We start from the raw sequence: 23,511 nt of genomic DNA on the forward strand, positions 1-23,511 counted from the left end.
AAAGATTAGCCAAGACCTTATTGAATGGCGGAGCAGGCTTGAGTGGCTAGATGGTCTATTCTTGCTCCAGTTCTCATGAGCGCGATTCTCCGATCGCGGGACTAAGTGTCCGCGCCGTCGTGAACGCCTTTGCCTTTCATGACGGCATGTTATGGGCGCGGGCACTAGCGATTCTGTCCCCCACAGGGGGCCATCACGGCGCTGGAGCGGTTCACACCACTCCAGCCTCACTTCCTGCCATGCACTGGGGGTGACGCCAACCCGTGCATGCACAGAGGCGACACGCCAACCCGCGCATGCGCGTTGGCTTTACAGAATGTACCGACGCCTACGCAACATGGCGTGGGAGTTCTGGGGCTGGACGCGCAACAAAGTAGGCCCGGCGTGGGGGGAGAGGCCACTCCCCGATCGATGGGTCCCGATCGTGGGCCAGACCCCATCGGACCCCCCCCCCCCCAACACACAGGCTGCCCCCCGACCCTTCGCCCAGAGTTCCCGCCGGCAGCGACCAGGTGCCAGCGAGACTCTGCTCTTTTCCGCGCAGTCGCTCGGACCATTCAGGCTGGAGAATCGGCGGCCCAGCCTCGTACACCAACCCAGCATGCGCGGGTTGGCGTGTCGCCTCTGTGCATGCCGGGTTGGCGCCATCCCCAGTGCATGGCAGGAAGTGTACAGCAGCCCGCGTCCGGCTCCTCGCCAAACGCGCCGGCACAAATGGTGCCGATTCTCCGCACCTCGGAGAATCATGCGCCAGCATCAGGGTGGCGTGGCGCGTTTGCGGCGATTCTCCGCCCGGCGCTGCACGGGGCTGGGAGAATCGCGCCCCATGTTCTTATGTTATTCCATTGGATATTAATATCTACATTAGTTCCTTATAAGGTCTTCCAGGTTGGCATGAATATTGTATTATCATAAACGTGTGAATAAAATTGTGTTCTGTGATAGCATTGACCAAGAAAAAGATTAAGATTAATCCATTAACTTAAAAACCTATATATAACTGGGAGGTGATAGTGTAAAGGTTAATATTGAGCCAGAATTGTGCATATGGTACCTCACTAGCTACAGAATGGTGAATTATTTAGATTGTACTTTAGTGAGAATTCAATGGTCATCATCATTAGACCTTTCATTGCAGATTTTTCAAATTCAATTCCGCTACATCACCACCTCCCCTTAAAATAATCTCTTGGTTCTAGTGTTCTAATGTTCTTCAGAGTATTTTGTGTTTGAGAGAATTGGCATTTTGTAATTTTAATAAAGAAAAGTATTTAGATATGAATGCATTGCATTTATAAAAAACATCTATTTTATGCCTATAGAAAATGGAAACTTTTCTTGGAATCCAACAAGCTCCACTCCTGTGTTTGCCATTGTACAAGCTAATGATTCCAAGGCTGTTTCTGTGTTAGGACTGACACTTACATTGTGCAACTGTAGCATCAATTCAACCTGTGATTATTCCAGAACAACTTTAAGCATAGACAAAAACAATTCCATCTTTACGGTAAGTGAAATCAAAGTCATTGCTTATTTCATGTTTTAGTTCTGTAATTAGAACACGGAGAGAAAGCCCAAAAGTTTTGCTCATCTATCTTTATCTGGAAATGTTATGAGGGGAGGGGGAAGTCGGCACGGAGTAAAGACTTTCCATTGACAAGCGGCTCAAGTAGAGAATCACAGCACCAGCGAACATCGTGCCAATTTCTCCGTCCTTGCTAGCAGTAGTAGCAGGGCAGACTTGCAGTGGAGAATCCCGGTATTCAAAGGCATCCCATGCTAGAAAAGAAAACATTTCCCTACCCAAATCGCATATCCGTCTAAATTATGTTTGTGTAAAATTTAGATACCAGCATGTAACTGTACCCCTGCTTACACGGGCGTTTACTGCACTGAAAACTTTGATGCTTGTCAAGACAACCAATGTTTCCTGAATGACACTTGCAAAGACAATCCTGCACCACTGGAAGGCTACGAGTGTGGTCCATGCCCAGACAATTTGATGGGGGACGGACAAAAATGTTTTGGTAAGGAACAGTTTTTTCTTCTTATCTCCTTAAATTACCTACAGAACAATCATAGAATCACTAAAGTGCAAAAGGAGTTCATTCGGCCCATCAAATCTGCACTGACCCTTTGAAAGATCACCCGACCCAGGATCCTGCCCTACCCCACAACCCCACCTAACCCGCATATCATTGGACACTAAGGGACAATTTAGCATGGCCATTCCATCTTTGGACTGTGGATGGAAACCAGAGCACGCAGAGGAAACCGACACAGGCGAAAGTGCAAATTTCACACAGTCACCCAAGGCCAGAATTGAACCCGGGTCCCTGGCCCTGTGAGGTAGCAGTACCACTCGCTGTGCCATAACAAAAATTAAGAATAATATAACAATCCGTCAACAGAAAGCAAGATTCTATTGAGATACATAGAGGGGCAGTTGGGTTACGGGTATAGGGTGGATACGTAGGTTTGAGTAGGGTGATCATTGCTCGGCACAACATCGAGGGCCGAAGGGCCTGTTCTGTGCTGTACTGTTCTATGTTCTATATATCCATGCTATGGATATGTTCTGAATATCTGTTCTTGAATGTAGTACTAATGTTCATAGAATTTATGGAATACAAGGGACCAGATTTTCATGGCCGGATGTGGGAACTCAGAAGTGGGACTAATACTACCATTGCATTACTACCTCTGTCTCGAGACTGCTAGTGGGCAGGGTCGTTCCGTGGTACAGGCCTTTAGTGGCCTAAAGTGCCTATCCCTAAAGGGAGCACACCCAAGGCAAAAGTAAAAGTGGGCCATGTTCAGAGAAAGCAGATTGAATGGCCGGAATTCCTATCCAAAACGCCTCACTGGTGCTTCCAAGGTAATCGGCAACTTGATATAGATAATTGACAACTTAATCTTCCCTCACACAACACCTAAACCCTTTTTTCCCCTCACCCATTATGAACAGAATTCACCAGTCCAATTATAATAGTTGGAAGCCATTGAATATCCCATAACTTTCCATAAGTAGAAGATTGAAAGTAGTTGTATAAGAATTGTGAAACACTTGTGAAATTGTAAGAGTTCAATTGCAACCAAAAACCAATCGAACTCTTGAGTAAACAAACAGATTTCAGAACTGTCATCTTAAAGATATCGAGACTGACTACATAAAGACAATGGGAAAAGATGCAACATTTACACGCGGCCATCATACCAGACTACCCTTTCAATAGTGTGAAATAAATTCTACCTTTGCATCCACGAGATGTATTATTTTTAAACTCATCTGAAATCTATGTTGACTTTTTGTTTGACAACTTGCCAGTTGACTATAAACACATTTGCAAACACATGTTTAAGTAGTTACATCTTCCAAACACAGCACTGCCACAGCTCACCTTAATAAACACACACCACTCATGCTACAGCATTTAATGTTGAACTGTAAAGGAGGCAAAACCATTTTATTTAGCTTTTACTCTCTTCCCAACTCTAATCAGTATTTATGCCTCTATTCAGGAGATGTTGGATTTCCGCCACTCCATGATAATTAAAAGAAACCTACTGGGGTGGGTTCTCAATGAACCCACACGCTGTCAGCTTCAATAATCATAGGAGCAAGAATTTTCCAGGCCCAATTCCCCCTCTGCTCTCTCAAAAATGGCTGAGGGAGGGCTGCTTGGTCCACTTGGGAGGGGGGGGGATGTTTTTCGGTCCCATACCTGATCAGTCCTGATCAGGACTGCGAAAATCTGGCTCAAGATATTTATTCAAGGTATCCTCATTCAAGTAGTATTAATGTCACAGCCGGAACTTACAGCATCCACTTAAAGCTAAAAATGTTTCTTTCTGGACTGGGATTTGCAGAACACATATAAACCCCCCCCCCCGCCACCCCAACGGAAACGGGGTAGAATCCAATCTGCCAAAACCTAGCTGCCCGACAATCTTTCCAGACTTGGAATAGTTTTAATTACTCTGTAATGCCACTGTTGACTGTTGGAAATATTGCCACTCACTACCAAGGGAACATTATGGAGCAGGACTCCAGAGTAATTCAAGGATACCGACCAGGCCTAATTGGCATTCCAAGAAGGGCATGTGGAGCCTGGTTGGAGAAGCTGTTAAAGGGTGGTGGGGGGATAATTACCTTGGGAGGAGTATGTCTGATGGGAAGAGGGGACCCCAAAAGGAAGCCCAGCCCTCTTGAGCAACATCGGCCTGCACAGTAAAAGTGGCCGGGCCACCTAGGGAAAATAATGAGGCAATTGAATGGCTACTAGTTGGCCAATTAAAAGACCTCAAGAGGTCCACGGGCAGGCCGGCTGGCCAAAGCCACCACCACTCCTGTGAGATGGTAGACAGGTCGAACCAGATGGGTAACCAGCAGAAAGGCAATGTGCTGGACTTTATGAAACCCCCCGCTTTGCAACACACCAGGAGGGTCCTTAAAATCCCACTAATGATCTTCATAAAAACCCATTTTGGTGAAATGCAAAATGCATTTCAGTAGGTCTAGCATAAGAGGGTAAATGGTAAAACTCTTAGGAATATAGAAAGTCAGAAATCTGGGCATGCAGGTCCACAGATCTTTAAGTGGGAGCCCAAATGGACAAGATAGTCAAGAAAGCAAATGGAATGCTTGCCTTCATTGGATGCAGCATCGAGTGTAACAAGTGGCAGGTCATGCTATAGTTGTATGGAACCTTAGTAAGGCCGCAGTTGGAGTATTACGCACAATTCTGGTCGCCACACTACCAGAAGGATGTGGAGGCTTTGGAGGGGGTGCAGAGGAGGCTTACCAGGATGTTGTCTGGTCTGGAGGGTGTTAGCTATGTGGAGAAGCTGAATAGACTCAGACTGTTTTCATTAGAAAGACGGAGGTTGAGGGATGACCTGATAGAGATCTACAAGATTATGAGGGGCATGGACAGAGTGGATGGGCAGGCACTCTTTCCCAGGGTGGAGGGGTCAGTCACCAGGGGCATAGGTTTAAGGTCCGTGGGGCAATGTCTAGAGGAGATGTGCGAGGCAGGTGTTTTACGCAGAGGGTTGTGAGTGCCTGGAACGTGTTGCCAGGGGAGGTTGTGGAAGCAGATCCATTAACGGCCTTCAAAAGGGATCTTGATAAGCACGTGGATAGGATGGGTATAGAGGGATACGGCACAAGGAAATGCTGAGGGTTTTGGCAAAGATTGGTATCATGATCGGTACAGGCTTGGAGGGCCAAAGGGCCTGATCCCGTGCTGTATTGTTCTTTGTTCATTTCTTTCTTTATTTGTCTGTCGGTATATTTATTTTATACAGTTGAATATATCACAGTTCATAAGGTTTTGTTCTTTTTGCTTCTATTCTCTTCATTTCAATTCACCATTTGAATTTATAAATAGAACACGTAACGTTCTGTACCGTGCCTGTATTGTGAACTACTGTAAATCTATAAATTACATTATATCACAATTTGAGCAAACGATCTGCAAAATTATTTTGAAAAATAATTGAAATTTATTGAATACTGCCAGTCAATACAAATTACTGTGCAGAAGCAGGAATTAATGTGTAGGAAATCTGTTTAAAGAGCTTGACTATTCTAATTCAAACCCAATAATTGTGATGACACAGCACACATACTTTAAGAACCTTCCATATTAAAATAGAATCAGTAATTATTTTAGATGTACCTATTTATTGCTTTGTGTAGCATTAACAAATTATTAATTCTTTAATGATATTCATTCTCACCTTTTAGTAGATCCCCTCATTAAAACTGACAGATAATGAATTTATGCTTAGTGAGAAAGATTCATCATATTACATTGAAATATTGATGCCGACCAAGGAATAGGCCCATTTGGCTCATCAAATCCGCACCACCTCTGAAGTAGAGTTTATTTCTCCCCTCGTTTTGATTTCTCCCAAATTGAATCCCCTGTTTCTTCCTCCTCCTAAATATGATCTTCTTCCAGACAGAAAAGTTTCCTTTTTTCTCAAAGTGGTCTTGTAGCTCCTGCACAGGGAAGCAAAGCCAAGAAAATCAATGTTTGGAATACATCATACATTTTACTTCAGTGATATACAGAAGGCGCAATTTATCCGAATGGGAACACAGTCCTGTAATGAAACCCCACACTATCGAACGGGACTCTGATCCCATTAGGGTAGATTTGGGGCCTCAGCGGGGAACTCCCCGATGAGGCCACACTTAGTCCCTTTTTCTGCACTGTAGGAGTTCAGATAGCCGGAACTCCTCAGTGCACAAGGAGATCGGGACATCATTTTTAAATGGCGTCCCAATGCGCCCCCCCCCCCACCCCACCCCCAGACGCAACCACTGAACCCCCCCTCCCAAAAGCTCCAGCTTACCTATATGGGGGTCCTCAGGCACCTCCGCACCTCCTGAACCCACGCAAGGCGGACCCAGGTCCCAATCCCATTGTGAGAAAAATGCTGGCTTGGCACCTTGACAGTGTTCCTGACAGCTGGAAGTGCCACATGGGCAATTTTGCAGTGCAAGGCTGGCACCCACATGGCACTGTCAGGGTGCCACCCTGCCCAGAGGGCAAGCAACCAGGGGCATTCAATCCCCTGGGAGACCCCACGAGTGCCATTCCATCTGGTCTCCATTTGTGGAGGCCAGCTCTGAATGGCACTTATCCAAGATATTCAAGACGAAGCGGTTTGATCGTGGCAATGCATATTAGAGCGAGATGAGCCATTTCGCTTGAATGTGCAGATTAGCTAAAAAGTGATTCACCTACAATGGGTGGGATTCACATTGTGAAGTCTCGCAAGATCGTATTAGAGCCGGCGAGCCGGGCAGATCCCAGAAAAGGGATCTCTGGGCATCTACCAGCCGTATCGTGCCACGCTGCCTTTCGGGCGTAATGTGGCCAGTAAATCGCATGCACAATTATTATGTGAGGAATTGTCGTCATTGTTGCTGCATTAGTGGAACTTGGATAGGGTGGAAAATTTTAATGATGCAATATCTATCATTTAACGTGAAGAATACGTAATGATGGTGAGGCGGCACAGTGGTTAGCACTGCTGCCTCACAGCACCAGCGACCCGGGTTTATTTCTGACCTTCAGTAACTGTTTTGAAACAAAATAGTCAAGTCGTCAGAAGCTAAGTTCCATCACAATTAACAGATTTTGTTTAGCTGCAAAGAAAGTTTTTTGATACAACTGATTTACATGTGTTTGTTCGGCATTCTAGACGTTGATGAGTGCCAAAATGAAACGGACTCTTGTGAACAGATTTGTACAAATGTTTTTGGAGGATTCAACTGTAGCTGCAACAAGGGTTACACAGTAAATCCATTAAACAGCTCCCTGTGCATTGGTAAGCAGCAATATTTATTTTGTGACTTAAATATATGTTTTGTACAAGAAAACAATGGCTCAGGCAAAAAAAAATATCAATTTTACAATTTAAAATTAGCTTTATTCAAATTACACTGTCGTCGTTAATTGTAAAAGTTGCTGCCAATAAATTTGGTCCGTCATTTGATTGGACCATGAAACCATTTTGTTTTTAAACACGATAAAAGGTGGTCAATAGACCGTTACATGGTCTGTGTCCCGTCCGTGACGATCCTGCGGCGGGTGCCAGGAACAAGAAAATTGCACCCAATACCCAAAAGACACGCTGAGCTGGATTCTTTGGCCGCACCCACCGCAGGATCATCACGGACAGGACGCAGACCATGTAACAATCCATTGACCGCGGGCGGGAATTTTGGGCCAGCGGGCAGTCGCGACCGAAAAATCACAAAATATTTTGCCCTTCCCTCTGCTTACTTTTTGAATCCAAATCACAGACTTTATTTTACTTGCATTTTATGATTTTATTTCTTCAGCCATTGTTTACATCAGCGTTTTTGCCATTTGGGGAAGCTGCATATTTATAAAACTATGGCTGGGGTTTTGTCAGAACGATGGAGTCTCGCCTGTTGTTGAAGAACTAGCGGGGTGCCCAATCATTTCCCTAGGGATGTCCCAATGGAATCAATTGCCCTCAGTCACTTGTGTGGTCACATTGGGCCCTCCCCATGAGGTCCCAGCAACACAGGTTTGCGAGCTATTGGCCAGTCAGAGGCTAGCAACTCCAATTGGTCCCAACAAATGCATTGACTGTTGATGGCAATGCATTCACCAGGGACCCAGGAACATCAGGGCACCCTGGACGAAAAGTGGGTAAATGTGTAATGGGGGGGTTGCAAGGTAGGGGGACACTGGACGAGGGATGGGGGAAAGTTTCAGAGGTAAGGGCATGGGTGGCTTTCAGCAGCTACCTCCAGCCTAATGCCAGATTCCACAGGGGACTTTGCTGGGCAGCCTTCCAAGTGTACGGTAAAACCATGTGGCCTCCATTTAATCCCAGTGCCAGAGCTAAATGACGTGGAGCTCAAGGGTAATGGATGCAGCCAGCTGACATGCAGCCACCAACCAGGAATCCTTCATCAGCTCCTTTCACTCTCTGACTTAATCAAGGGAGGTTTTACTGCTGCTGCTGGATGATTGATGATAGGACTATCCTGCAATTAAATGGGCTTGGCCACCATGATCCAGCCACATTAAATCTAACACAACTTCCTTCTCCTCCAGAGAGGAAATCAAGCATTCCTATTAAAACTGTTGAAGTCTTATATTCTGTTCAAGTGAAAGGAACTCCTTATAAATCCTGCACATAAAAATACAACCAATGTGTATTAAAGAGGAACAGGAATCTATGAATGTGAGCATTGACTTGATGGTCATGATTTCAATCCTATTTCAGACATTGATGAATGCAAAAATTCTTCTGCGTGCCCCCAAAATGCAGTCTGTGTGAATTCAGTGGGGAACTACTCATGCATGTGCAAGTCTGGATATGAAGGAGAGCCATACAGGTTCTGCGTGGGTATGTTTTTTATTTCACTAATTAAGTATATGACTGTGAATATTTTAAAAAATTACCAATATAGTAACATTTAAAAAATATGTTAAATGAGTTACTTCACCCTTTGTCTCACCATTGCCAACAACATTAAATTCTGCCCATTGGAAACACAAAACTCTCCCATTGGACTTTTGAGATACAATCTATTTCCTCTCAAGTAGGTAGAAGTATTATAGTTATTGCTTGAATGCTTAATACAAATACTCCTACAGGAGATTAAAGTCATTTTTATATTAATCATAGCAGTACAAATAAAACGTCTTAGATTATTAAAAAATATTTGGAGCACAACAGACTTCGGAGCAAAGTAATAGCTCATAGAATAAAAGGGACAGTAGCAACATGGATACAAAATTGTTTGAGTGACACGTAACGTAGTGTAGGGATTATTAGATGTTTCAAGGCTGGTTAAAGGTTTGTAGTTCCCCAGCATTCATTGTTGGGACCCTTGCCATTTCTGATATATGTTAATGATCTAAAATTTGCGGTACAGGGCAGAATTAGTAGACAAAACTCAGAAGTTTTGTGAATTGAGCAGAGGATAGTATAAAGCTTTCAAAGAAATAGACAAGTTTGTGAAATGGAACAAGTGAAGTTCAGTGTAGAGAATATGAAGTAATTCATTTTGGCATAAATAACATGGAGAGACAATATAAAATAAAGGACACAACTCTAAAGAATGTGCAGGAACAGAAGGATCTTGGTGCATATACACATATCATGGTAGTAGGCAGGATTGGTTGAGCATGATTAATGAAACAGAGTATGTTGGGCTTAGGCGATTACAAGAGTGTAAGAGTAAGGAGACTATGTTGAACTTGTACAAGACACCTGTTTGGCCTTAGTATTGCATCCAAGGTATTGGCAAGAGAGCAAACAAAATTCACTGGAATAGTTCCAGGGATAAAGACCTTCTGTTGTGAAGATAAATTGGAGATGTTAGGACTGTTTTCCTTGCAGAAAAGAACACTGAAAGGAGATTTGACAGAGACATTCACAATCATGAGGAATCTAGACGGAATATCTATGAAGAATCTGTTCCCATTCAAGAACAAGAGGTCACAGATTTAAAGTAATTGGCAAGAGAGTAAAAGTGATGAGAAAAATAATTTCTTCATGCAGAGTGGTTAAGGTCTGGAATGCACTGCTTGTGACTGTGATGGAAGTAGGTTCAACAGAAGCATTCAATTGGGCTGATCACAGAATTGTTACGACGCAGAAGGAGGCCATTTGTCTGCACTGGCTCGCCCAACGTGCATCATGGCTCAATGCCATTCCCTTGTACCCCTGCACATTACATGGTTATCTGAAAAGGAAGAATGCACTGGGTTCCAGGGAAAAGGTGGGAGAATGACACGAAAGTGAATTACCTTTTCAGAGAGCTGGTACAGACACGAGGAGCCAAATGCCCGCCTTCTGAAGTGTAAAGAAATTAATGGGAATGTTAGTTAGGGCTTGGCTGTTCACATGCAAGTTATTATTTTTACATAGTGATAAGTCTTAATTACAGTTAAACTACATTGCAGGCAGTGAAAATTTACATTATTGCAGATTTTTATTCCTGTAATCTTGCTTTTATCTCTCTTAATTCCATCTTTCTTTCCCCTTTTCTTTCTGTATAAATCATTGAATTAATTATTCTCGGAACAGTTGCTGCTCTGGACTGTACATCCTGATACTATAATGTGCCATTATTTGCTCAATTCACTCATGTTCCAGATTCACCAGCTGTTTTGATTCTTTGGCGATCATAAACTGTGGCACAAAAGTCCACAGAAAGCCTGTGGTAAATAGTGGAATTAAATGTAAGAACCCTCCCTTCCCCATTACCTGGTCAAAATGTGGTCAAAATTATTTTTTAGAATTTTGCACTGTACAAACTTCTATATTAACATTTTGTTTCAATGTTCTTATTTTTACAGACATAGATGAATGTCTGAATGCTAGTTCGTGTCCAGGCAATTCCTTCTGTACTAACACGAATAGCTCTTTCAACTGTACATGTCAAAGAGGATATGAAAAACCCAATTGCATGGGTAAGGAATTCATCAGGTTGTGCCCCTGGAAAAATGGATCTCATAATAGTGGATGTTCATACTGTTGGCCTGCTCAAATTGAAATGATTAATCTCGTCACTTTTTAGAGGTCTTATGGAACAAAGAGTAGCATCCCTGCTTTAGTTCGAATGATTTTTATTAGTGTCAGAAATAGGCTTACATTAACGCTGCAAAGAAGTTACTATGAACATCCCCGAGTCGCTACACTCCGGCTTTTCGGGTACACTGTGGGAGAATTCAAAATGTCCAATTCACCTAACAAGCACGTCGTTCAGGACTTGTGGGAGGAAACCAGAGAAAAATACAATTCCATTGTCACAATCTTTAACCCGCACTTGCCGTCCGTGGGATCATTGGCGTGGGCAGAAAATATCTTGAGAATCAGGAAACATGATTCTTGCCATGTGTTTCTCAGCAGGGTGCCGTTCATTGGCGGTGGGATTCCCTACTACCGCTGCTTGTCAATGAGATTTCCAGGAAACCTGCAGTCGGGGTTATGCTGCTGGCGGGAACAGGGAATCACAACGGCCGGAAAATCCACGCCAATTTTTTCCAATTTTCCCTGCCCCTTGCCAGCGATGTCACGAGATTCACGACCACAAACAGCGCAAACCTAATTAATAAACTTGAATGCATTTAAGTGCTATTAGCGTCCCCTTCAAATTATCCCCCCTCACTAAATATTCAGACCTCACGTCAGGAGGTTTACAACAGCCTTAATCAGGCATGAAGCAGTTGAGGGGATCCCTCCAAGAGCATAGAGGTAAGTATAGCCCCTCAGGGCTAAGAGTGACATACTCTCACACAGCCCCTGACACAGGTTGGCACTGCCTGGCTGACTCCACTGGGAGCCCCATGGAGGGAGAGGGGTATCCAAGATATGAATATCTGAGGGTGGGGGTGAAAGAGTTACTGGTTTCCGGCTAATGTTGGGAAGGGGTGGGGAGAGGGGCAGAATAAGCCCCCGATACATCCATGATGGGGACTGGGAGCCGTTGGACTGCAGCATTGATCAGGGCGCGCTTTAAAGATGGAGCCCCGATCAGTATGGAGTTGGTTCCTGACTCTAATGAAGGCCCACCCCACCAGAGTGAGTGTAAACCATGCCCACTCTTTTGTCAAAGAGGCTCAAGATTGTGTAAGAAAACTGGCCTGTACAACTGGAGAGTTATATTCAGGTTTTCTGTCTGAGCCTGCCATTTCCAACATTCTGTTAAGTTTTCTCCCTAAGTCTTGATGGCCAGGAAAGGTGCATTCATAATGTAGCCAAATAGGTTCAGTATTAACTTGTAATTGCCAATAAATGCCAATGGCTTGGAACCTCTACAATCAGGCTGAACCAGGTAAAAGTCACAGCAACTCGGTGCGGGAGTCAGGAATCCCCCCCCCACCCCTCGCCCCACCTCATGGCCTCTCCCATCCCCCATCCCAGGAGCGGACCTTCCAGTCCCACCGATGTCAACGGTTCTATGGTTCACATCTTCTGCTTTCGGAGAATCAGACGCAGGGATTGATCAGCAGGAACTGAAGATATCACCTGTGGGAAGGGCAGGAAATTGTGGCCTCGGACATCTGGGTGGAGCAGTCTGATCCCTGTTCGAACAGGGTGAATTCGGGACCTCAGGGTGATTTAGACCTTATGGGATAGATTCTCTAGGGCACAAAAATAGAAATAAAAATTGGACAAGTTTCAAGAACAGCTGGTTAAAAATCAATGTGTTTCCAGTGGGATATATTATTTACTTCCTCTCATTTATTCCATGCAAACTGTGCTCTTGCAGGTTCTTTTATCTGACTCTACCCATGTTTGACAAGGCTCCGTCCCCTTTTACATGTGGGGAGACAATGTTGTTGGCAACTTTATTCTAACCTTAGTATTACTGTCCCAAAGGACTCTTTGCTATTTCAATTAACACATGCATTTTAAGTAATTAATCAATACTTCCATCAAAATGGTGTAAAGTATGTTTGACACAAGCTCACAAACGTTACATTGTCATAGCTCTTAAATTCGCCATTGTTTTTGGAATCAGGAAATATTGTGCATATGGGGGGGAACAAAGTGCAGAAAGGCATTTTTAACTTCCAGCAGATTTCTATGAGAACTGTAACGTTATAGTTAGATTCCCACCATATGCAGCAGAATTAAGTCATGATGATTTTAGTCATGAGTATTTATTAACATGCTGCTGGCTGATTTCTTGCTTTGAACAGGTGAATTTACTGCCAGCTGCAGAAATGCCAGCACTGGTTCTAATATTTCTGGGAGTCTCCTGGTCCAGGTGGTGGGATGACTCTGAGGCCTGACCCTTAACCATTATTAATGACATCCACATTTATGCTGAATGGTCACTTATACTTTTTCTCACTTGACTCTATGGGGCAGGAAAGCCATAGTGACCTCACCACAATTTCAGTCAGTCGTAGGTGTTTAAACCCTGTGGTGAGTTTGGTGGCAGAAAGTAATTTAATCAGTAGCTGGTGTGTGCATGTTGGAGGAGGGGGGGAGGGGGGGAGGGGGGGGGGGGGGTAGGTGAGGGGTGAGAGCCATTCCCTTGCCCTTACTGTTTCATCCCACTTCCCTGCAATTCCCACATTGTGACCTCCATTCCCATCATCACTCAACCAGTGACCTGGAATCCAGCAGTTATACTAGGTCTTGGTGGGTGTAATACTACAGCAGCCATGACTTCCCAGTGGCGCTGCTATTCAGGAGACCTGCAAGCCTACAATTGGCCAACAGCCTCAGTGGGAGGCCTTTGGGGTCCTTGACCCTGGGGAAGGCCCCGCCCGTGAACCGTTTTGTATCTTAATGATGCCAAATTCGGCAGGTCTTCCCTGTAAGGTTCTTGGTTCTCACTGTTGTCCAGCTGGCAGGTGAGACCCTCCTCATCTCCATTAAATAATGCCCTAATCTTCATATATTAAAATGAGTAGGATTAAATTGAAGACAACTGAATATCAGTGTGTACGTCACCTGGCCAATTTTAATTACCTACTTTCCTGACCTCCTGTGGATAGGTACAGTTAAAAATCAGTATCCAAATCCCCCATTTGTTCCTGGCCCATGAGATTTTCAGCCCTCATGTATTTTCCGGGTGGTCAATATCCATTCACAATATTTCAGAGATTCCCAAGTGTTTTCTTTCATCTCCCATTGACCCAAGCCCCATCATCTGAAGCGCAGCATCCTGCAAGGTTACAGACCGAGTGGCACATTGGTTAGCACCACTGTCTCACAACACCAGGAACCCAGGTTCAATTCTGGACTTGGGCAAGTGTGTGTGAAATTTACATGTTCTCTCTGTGTCTGCATGGGTTTCCTCCCACAGTCCAAACATGTGCAGGTTAAGTGGGGTTATGGGGATAGGGTCTTATTCGGGGGCTCTTTTCATAGAATTTACAGTGCAGAAGGAGGCCATTTGGCCCATCGAGTCTGCACTGGCTCTTGGAAAGAGCACCCTACCCAAGGTCAACACCTCCACCCCATCCGCGGCCTTGAATATGGACCAATCCACAGTCTCCAAGCAGTCACGGAGGATTCCTCAGACCAGTACTGCATGGTTTTCTTGACTGGCTCAGCACGCTTGAGTTGCTGTTTGTAACACGGAAGTAGGAATACCGACTTGTGGTCGGATTTGCCAAAGTGAGGTCAGGGAATGGAGCAGTAGGCTCCTTTGATACTTGTGTAGCAGTGGTCCAGGGTGCTTCCACCTCTGGTGGAGCAGGAGATATGTTGATAGAGTTTGGGTAGGTCCTTCTTGAGGTTGGCCTGGTTGAAGTCTCCAGCCACGATTGTCAGGGCTTCGGGGTGATTTGTTTCTTGGTTGCTGATGGTGGAATGTAGTTCATCAAGTGTTTTCTTCACTTCAGCCTGGGGTGGGATGTAGACTGCTGTGATGAGCACAGAGGTAAATTCACGTGGGAGGTAGAAGGGGCAACACTTCACGGTTAGGTATTCTAGGTCTGGGGAGAAATGGCCCGCTAGGGACACCACATCAGAGGACCAGGAGGTGTTGATCAGGAGCCAAACACTTGTGTAGCAGTGGTCCAGGGTGTTTCGACTTGCCGGAGGCCTTCGTGTGATTCAAGGCCGCAGAAGCTAACCTGGATGAGTACGCAAACACCGTCACAGACTTCATTAGTAAGTGTGTCGAGAACTGTGTACCTAAGAAGGCAATACGGGTGTTCCCCAATCGGAAACCCTGGCTCAACCAAAAGGTTCGCTCCCTGCTGAAGTTCCGGACGGAGGCGTTCAAGTCTGACGACCCTGATCTATATAAGAAATCCAGGTACAACATACGGAAAGCCATCAGGGATGCAAAAAGACAATAGAACATCAAACAAGAGTCCCAGGCCAACGACACTAATCCACAACGACTATGGCAGGGCCTACACAAGATCACAGGCTATAAAGCAAGGTCGGGCGGAATATCTGTGTCTGGAGCATCCTTACCTGATGATCTGAACACGTTCTATGCCCGCTTTGAGTAGTCAGCCAATATATCAGTGTCACCTGCCCCTGCAGCCTTGGACACACCCATACCCACTATTACAGCCTCAGAAGTAAGAGCTGCCTTCTTAAAAGTGAATCCGCGGAAAGCGACGGGCCCCTACGGAGCCCCTGGGCGAGCACTCAGAACTGTGCAGACCAGCTGGCGAGTGTATTCGCAGACGTCTTCACCACCTCACTTCTCCGCTCTGAGGGCCCCACCTCCTTCAAGAAGACCACCATAATACCAGCACCAAAGAAGAACAAGGTAGCCTGTCTCAATGACTACCGATGGGTGGCCCTAACGTCTGTTATCATGAAATGCTTTGAGCGGCTAGTCATGAGACGGATCGCTGCCAGCCTCCCAGATGGTCTCGATCCACTGCAGTTTTCCGCAACCGGTCCACAGCAGACACTATCTCACTCGCTCTGCAATCAACACTCGAACACCTCGAGAACAAGGACACCTATGTGAGACTGCTGTTCATAGACTACAGATCCGCCTTCAAAACCATTATCTCAACAAGACTAATAACCAAACTCCATAATCTTGGACTTGACCCCTCCCTATGCAGCTGGATCCTCAACTTCCTCACCAACAGACTGCAATCTGTCAGGATAGGCAACAGCACATCCTCCACAATAGTCCTCAACACCGGAGCCCCGCAAGGTTGCGTGCTCAGTCCTCTACTGTACTCTCTATACACCCATGACTCTGTGGCAACATTTAACTCCAACTCAATCTATAAGTTTGCAGATGATGGGGCTGCATCTCAAACAACAACGTATCCGACTACAAGAGGGTGTAAAATCACTTGGTTGCATGGTGTACCGAAAACAACCTCTCTCTAAATGTTGGAAAGACCAAGGAATTGATCATCGAATTCAGGAAGCGCAGCACGACACACACTCCCGTCTGCATCAATGGCTCCGAAGTGGAGATGGTCGCTAGCTTTAAGTTCCTGGGGGTCACCATCACCAACCGTCTGTCCTGGTCCACTCACGTTGATGCAACAGTCAAGAAAGCCCAACAACGTCTCCACTTCCTGCGGAAGCTAAACTCCTCAGCGACACCCTCTCGGACTGATCTGTTCCCTGTTCACAACGTCCTAAGCTGCTCTTGCTCATGTATTTGCTTTGTTTGGCCCCTTGTTCCGCACTGTAACCAATCACTGTTTTGTCAATGTACCATTTGTCAATGTTCCCTGTTGATTATTCTTGTGTCTACTGTGTACATTCCTCGGCCGCAGAAAAATACTTCGGTACACTTGACGATAAATCAAATCCTTGTTGTCGAGGTATTCGAGTGTTGATTGTAGGGCCAGGGAGATAACGTCTACTGTGGACCGGTTGCAGCGATAGGCGAACTGCAATGGATCGAGACCGTCTGGGATGCTAACGTTGATTTGTTTCATGACTAGCCGCTCGAAGCATTTCATGGTCGCAAATGTTAGGGCCACTGCTCGGTAATCATTGAGGCACGCTACCTAATTCAAATTTAATCCAATTGATAGTCTGTGCAAGATGAACATACTAGATCCAAGCTGATAAGAACAGTACGCATATATCGTCACAGACTTCATCAGTAAGTGTGTCAAGGACTGTGTGCCGAAGAAGACAATACAGGTATTCCCCAATCGGGGATCAATCTAGTTTGATCCTCCACTTAATCTTAGCCAAAACATGATACCCCATGTCGCCACCTACTCATTGTCTTCAAGGTTTCAACTATCATTCATATTTCTGAAATGTTTTTGCCCTTTCGGATCTTTTTGTCCACATGTTTTCAATATTCCTTCACACCTTCAGCCTCGTGCATTAAATTGGTTATGTCACAAGCCATTTGCACCTGCTAATCCATATTCAGTTATTGCTTCTGACTACCTTTTTTGTTGCCAAGAATCCTCTCCCACATTCTTACTGCCCTAACATGAGCATTAACCAATTATTTTTAACCATATCACTGGCATTTACAATGCTGGGATATCCCTGTCCACATAATCCTTCATACAAGTGAAAGGAAAGGTCAATATGGGGCATTAATAGGAACCAAAGAGAGAACTGCAGTGGTAGGTGGTAGGATGAAGGGGCTGATCCAAATGTCTTGAAACTTTTACTACTGCGCTTTAAGCTCGTCATATTTTTTCTTAAATTTGAGAGATTTAATATTTTCTGCTTTCCCTTTTTAAATGAATAGATATCAATGAATGTGCACAAATGCCACACAATTGTCCCTTGAATTCTGTGTGCAACAATACAGTTGGATCATTCACGTGTCAGTGTAATAAAGGATATGAAGACACTAACTGCACTGATGTTGACGAATGCCAGAAATTTCTGTTTGATTGTCCTAATCACGCTGGCTGTCAAAACATACCGGGTTCATTTACATGCTCCTGTCTGCCTGGATATAAAGGAAATGAAACATTCTGTGAAGGTATGGACTGCAAAATCATATTCGTTACCATATTACAAACAACTTTAATGAATAGTTTTTTGTTGTCAAGAATCCTCTTTCACATTCTATTGTAAAGAGGTTAACACGTCTTTAAAATAATGTGCAATAGAATATTGTACAAGTGTTGAAGTTCTGAATCAAGTCATTATGCATTCTAAACCTTTTTATACAAATGTAACCAACTAAAAAAGTCTGTCAAGTACAGATGCAGATATTGAAATTTGAAATAAAAACAGACAATGCTGGAAACGGTCTAGCTGTATCTGTGGAGAAAAGAAATAGAAAACAATTCAGGTCATCGCCTTTTGATCCGTTCTGATGAAAGGTCAGCAACATAAACAGTTGGGTTAAATTATTATTTGTGGATCCCATTCCTGCCATTGGGAGGGTTGGTGGATCAGGAACTCACCTGCCAGTACTGGGGCGCAGAGGGCAACTTTTGTGGTGGTGGCTATTTAATTAGCAGGTGCGTTTCCAAGGCTGGAGGACCAATAGGAGTTCTTCTGGCATTGAGAAATCAGGAGTCCCAACAGAGATGGAAGCTTTCGACATAGGTAGGAGAAAGAGAGAGAACCTCAAAATTAAGGTCTTGTTCGAAGAGATTTAACATTTTAAAATCAACGGTGTGAATTTTTATTTTCTGGGATTAAGTAGTTGGAAGTAATTTAAATGTAGTGAATAAGTTTGTATCAATGAGCGTGCTTTTTGTAAATAGTTAGGACGAATAAACATTTTGAACTTTATATCAGCTAGATGTGATAGCATGAAAGGTGCAAGAGAAAAGGGTGATGGGTGGGGGTGGCTAGGTTGTCATGAGGTTGCACTAAGTTGGCTTAGGGCTAGAGAGATTCATGGGAAGTGTGTGGAGGGCTATAATGGCCAAGAGCCAATTAGAGACCATAGGTTGGCATGGAAGATATGAGGAGTACAGGAGTGGGGGTGGAATGTTAAGAGATTGTAAGGGTGAGAGCCAAAGGCCTGTGTTTTTTTCCCCTCTGTCTTACAAGTCTTGGAGAACCAAGGAGAGCCTCTACACCTATACCCAGCAGCCCATGTGGCTGCCTCCCATGGGGCTGTTTCTCAGACGTCAGTTGTTTGTGGAGTGGGATCTTTTCCCGATTCTGTCCTCTGTTCGGAGAGTGAAAAATCCAGGGCAAAGATGCCGCTGCTTCCGTTATTGTGAAGGAGCACCACTCCAATGGATGGTCAGCGACCACAGCTGTGGCCCTATGGCTATAGCAGCGTGTGGTAGTAGGGGAAGGGAGGGCCTGTTTGTAGTTAGGTGGAGTGCTGTCACCACATCCCCCAGCTCTGTTGGTTGGGTTGTCACCTTCAACTCTCAAGCTGTATTTTTGTCTCAGCAGGAGCCCTGTACTTCGAAAGCAAAATTCCAGTCTATGTCCACAGAGAGACTTTTTACAAGCCCTTTCCTTGGCCTAATTGGCTACCCACTACTTGCAGGATATTCATGCTGCCTCCATGAAAATTGCCTGGAGACACTTGGATCCATGGTGGCAGACCTGCAGACCACCTTGTAGTCAGAAATCATGGCTTCAACCACCTCCAGTCCTGCCTCCACATCCGAGTGAAAATTCAGTCTGTTCAATTTGTTTCTCCCTGCACAGATATTGCCTGGCCTGCTAAGCACAGACTAACCAATAGCGATTCACATTTTTAAGAACAAAGCAAAATCTATAAGGCTACATCAACGTAACTGCAAAAATAATTATGCTAAATATAAAGCAGTTTCTTCATCTTAACAGTTGTAAATACCCAGAGAATTAGAAAAGATTTTCCTTCTGTCAACTTCGAGAGAAAATCAGGTAGGGTTAGTGAATATGTACTTCTCCACACCCAATTTTCCTCCGTTTGCTGCAGTCAGCCAATCCGTTAGCCTCAGTCACACTATTTGGAACATCTGCCCCTGAATATCCTCGAAGTAGCTCAGTTGTGGATTTAATATTGGCAAAATCAAATTTGTTTTAATAATGTGCATCATCTAATGAACCGTCTTTGTTGCAGATATTGATGAGTGTGCAGATGGTACTGGAATGTGTCCTTCAAACGAGGTCTGTAAAAACACGATGGGAAATTATACTTGCAATTGCCCTACGGGATCTGAAAGGATAAATGGTTCTTGCCAAGGTAAATGTCAAAAAGGTTGTTAATTTGTGCCTTTAAAATTAACATATGACATAGGTACACAATATGGTACAAAGATTCCACGTAGGACATTATAAGGTACCTGCAGCTGATCTCGAAATAAACTAGGACAGGCTTTACAACCTTTATTTGCTCATAAGGGGACACATTTGCTTATTTTTCTCACTCAAGCGGCTAATGAAATCCTTTTGAAAAGACAAGGGCCGGGGGTCGGAGAATCCCCGGGGAGGGGCGCGAGAATAGTTTCAGGCACCCACGGGATTCCTGCCAACGCCAGTCGGGGGGCCATTAACAGATTGCCCCCCCCCCCCGGCGATTCTCAGGGCCCTGATGGGCCGAGTGGCCGACGTGTTTGGCCGAATCCCGCAGGTGTGGATTACTCACCTCCCACATGGCAGGACTTGGAAGGTGAGTGTGCGGGACCATCCTGGAGGTGGTGTGGAGGGATCCGATCCCGGGGGGCCCCCCACGGTGGCCTGGCCCGCGATCGGGGCCTACCGATCGGCGGGCAGGCTGGTTCTGTAGGGCCCTACATTACTCCGCGCCGGGGCTCTGTAGTGCTCTGCTATATTGCCCAGAATGCGCGGAAATACCTTGGCCGTTCTGCTGATGTGCGGAGCCGCCCGGGCCGTTCCCCGCCGGATGGAGCTGCGGGGATGACGCCGACGACAACCTAGCACCCTAGAAAGTTGAGAATTCTTCACTTTCAGGGACCGTTGACGCCGGAATCGGTGGCGCCGGTTTTCACGCCGACGTGGGGACAAATCCCCATTATTAGAGAATCCCGCCCGCCCAAGATTTGGCACAACAGTGAACTGAATTTCAAATAAATGTTGGAGGTTTTAAGGAAAGAAACAATTGCTGAACACAAGTAGAGTAATGCCACACACACAGCCTCTGTGCATGTGGCTTTCCCTAGATCTGTCATGTGACTTCAGACAATCCTTTATGTATAAAGGGTTGAACACCTGGAAGTGTCAGGAGTGTGCAGCTGGAATTGGGTGGTGTTTGATAGCTATAAAAGAGAACTAGACATTATAAGAAACAACAGAGAATAATTTAATTGGGTGTCTGGAAATTTGTATCGGATAAATCCAGTGGGTGGATTAGTTTCTCTTTGAATATTCCACTACCTGCTCCTGTAGAGATGAGGGGAGATTTGGAAATAATTGGTCATTCTTCCAGTCTCAATGGTAGAACTATGAAATTCCCACAGAGTTAAATCACAAACATGAATAAATAAGAATAGCAAAGAGTGTTACACGCTGTATTGCACCCAAGACCTCACTGAGGAGTGGAAAATTGACCAGTATGACTGCACCGAGATGTCTTACTGAATCTTGAGAGTTTTGGGAACTGAATGATGATCAAGGACAAGAGAGCCAACCATAGAGCACATCTGCTCAGAATCTAGGCCGGAAATCTCTGGCCATTCATTGGCGGCGGATTCTCTGGTCCCACCTGCAGTGCAGCCTCACTTGCAGGATTCCTGGCAGCTTTCGGTGTCTTCACTGGGAATTCCCAGTGACAACGGCGGGAACAGAGAATCTCTTATTGTCATGAATCCGTCTAGCAATAGCAGCAAAACAAAAGTGAAAAACAGAACAGGATACGAGATGTCCACCAACTGGTAGAAATCTGCCTCGATACAGCAATAAACAGTCTTCAAAAGGCCCCATTGATATACATCTCTCCCAATAATGAAATTAGAATGTAGTTTAGATAATCAGATGTGAATAGCTTATGTGAAGGAACAGTTTATAGATGATTGGGAAGGTCAAAAAGGTATAATCAAGGAAGTTCATAGGGGCAGAGAGCCGAATACACGGAAGGCATAATTGAGAGGAACAAAGGTATAATTGGTCCAATGATCAGAAGCCAGGGAGGCAGTTAACATTTAGCAGTCTCAGAAAGCAGACAAGCCTATTCCCAGCCACCAAGCCTGAAGGTCAAACTTCTTCAGCCTAGAGTTCAAGTTTACATGAAACAAACCTCAAAATCGTAAGAGCCAAAGCAATGCAGAAAAACTTCATAACAGCCAGCAGTTAGAAATATCTTTGCTGGACCATTTCCGGACTACCATCCTTGTGTTGTGCAAGGTGTTTGAGGGAAGGGGGAAGTCTGACTGAGTTCAGGTATCATAGATATATTTTGGAACAAGGAGTAGGCTCTAAATAAGTAATGCGTATGTTTAGTAATTTATACATCTTTATTGCATGAGAGTAGAGTAGACGTATTCACGTGTATTTGTCTTTCTTTTCCTTTAATAAATAGTCTATTATAATTGTTAAATGACAATGGAGCTGCTAATTCTCACTGGGGTTTCATTGCCTCCTCACATAAACACAAAATAAAACTACCCTTGCAATTAATATAAGCGTGCCTTGTGACATTATAAAAAGGGAGAAAGTTTGGAGAAATGCATTTGTGCAGATGGGTTGCCACAGTCATGTGATCTCTAGTCATGCACCATTTAAAACAAGCTCCTTCCCGGATATTTATGACTGGAAGGCTCCCACCCTCCCACTCCTCTCGTGTCTCAATCCACTCATCAAGTTGTCAGATTTATTTTCCTGCACGGGTAGAAAACAGAAATGTCAATGTTTGTAATACCTTGTGTGGAGTTTAGGAGAGGACAATATTAGTAGAGGATGATTATAAGGCTTGGGTGTGAGAGGACAATAGGCGTAAGTTGTATTGGCTGTTCAGGTGGGAATGCAAAGTGAGTGGAAAGAGATGGATGTGTGCAACTGCAACATGTCTTCTGAGGACTGCTGCACAGGAGAATGATGAGAAAAATTAAAGTAAAGTCTTTAGCACCTGCAATGCATTTCACATTTCCTGCTCTCCTGTATAACTAATAACTAATACGCTTAACTAATGTCCTTCAGGGAAGGAAATCCATCATCCTTACCTAGTCCCACCTACATATGTATCTTCTTGGTACTCTTTTCAGGGCCACACTTCTGGTGCTGACATCCACAGTTGCGGAGGTGGTGATATAACGGTATTGCCACTGGACTTGTCATCCAGAGATCCAGGGTAATTCTCTGGGGACCTGGGATTCATGTGGAATTTAAAAAATGAAAAATCTGGAATTAAGTGTTGATTGAGGGCCATGAAACCATTATCGTAAAAACGCATAACTTGTGTCCTTCAGGGAAGGAAATCCACCATCCTTACCTAGTCCCACCTACATATATGACTCCAGATCCACAGCAATGAGGTTAACTCTGAAATGCCGTTTGATGTGGCAACACCACTTTCTCAAGGGCACAGTAAGAAGTCTTACAACACCAGGTTAAAGTCCAACAAGTTTATTTTGAATCACTAGCTTTCGGATCACTGCTCCGGAGCACTGCTTCGAAAGCAAATGATTCGAAACTAACCTGTTG

General features: G+C 44.6%; 1 protein-coding gene across 1 annotated transcript in view; it reads left to right on the top strand.

Moving 5' to 3' along the window:
* LOC119975647 (latent-transforming growth factor beta-binding protein 2-like) overlaps window positions 1-23,511 on the top strand; it is a 55,662-nt gene that overhangs the window by 7,677 nt on the left and 24,474 nt on the right. The window contains exons 3-9 of the mRNA XM_038815429.1: window positions 1,323-1,507; window positions 1,847-2,027; window positions 7,222-7,347; window positions 8,785-8,907; window positions 10,869-10,982; window positions 17,693-17,932; window positions 19,976-20,098. Coding sequence (XP_038671357.1) covers window positions 1,323-1,507; window positions 1,847-2,027; window positions 7,222-7,347; window positions 8,785-8,907; window positions 10,869-10,982; window positions 17,693-17,932; window positions 19,976-20,098 — 1,092 coding nt within the window. The remainder of the gene's footprint in view (window positions 1-1,322; window positions 1,508-1,846; window positions 2,028-7,221; window positions 7,348-8,784; window positions 8,908-10,868; window positions 10,983-17,692; window positions 17,933-19,975; window positions 20,099-23,511) is intronic.

The sequence above is a fragment of the Scyliorhinus canicula genome, chromosome 13, assembly GCF_902713615.1.
Source record: "Scyliorhinus canicula chromosome 13, sScyCan1.1, whole genome shotgun sequence".
Taxonomy (NCBI): Eukaryota; Metazoa; Chordata; class Chondrichthyes; order Carcharhiniformes; family Scyliorhinidae; genus Scyliorhinus; species Scyliorhinus canicula.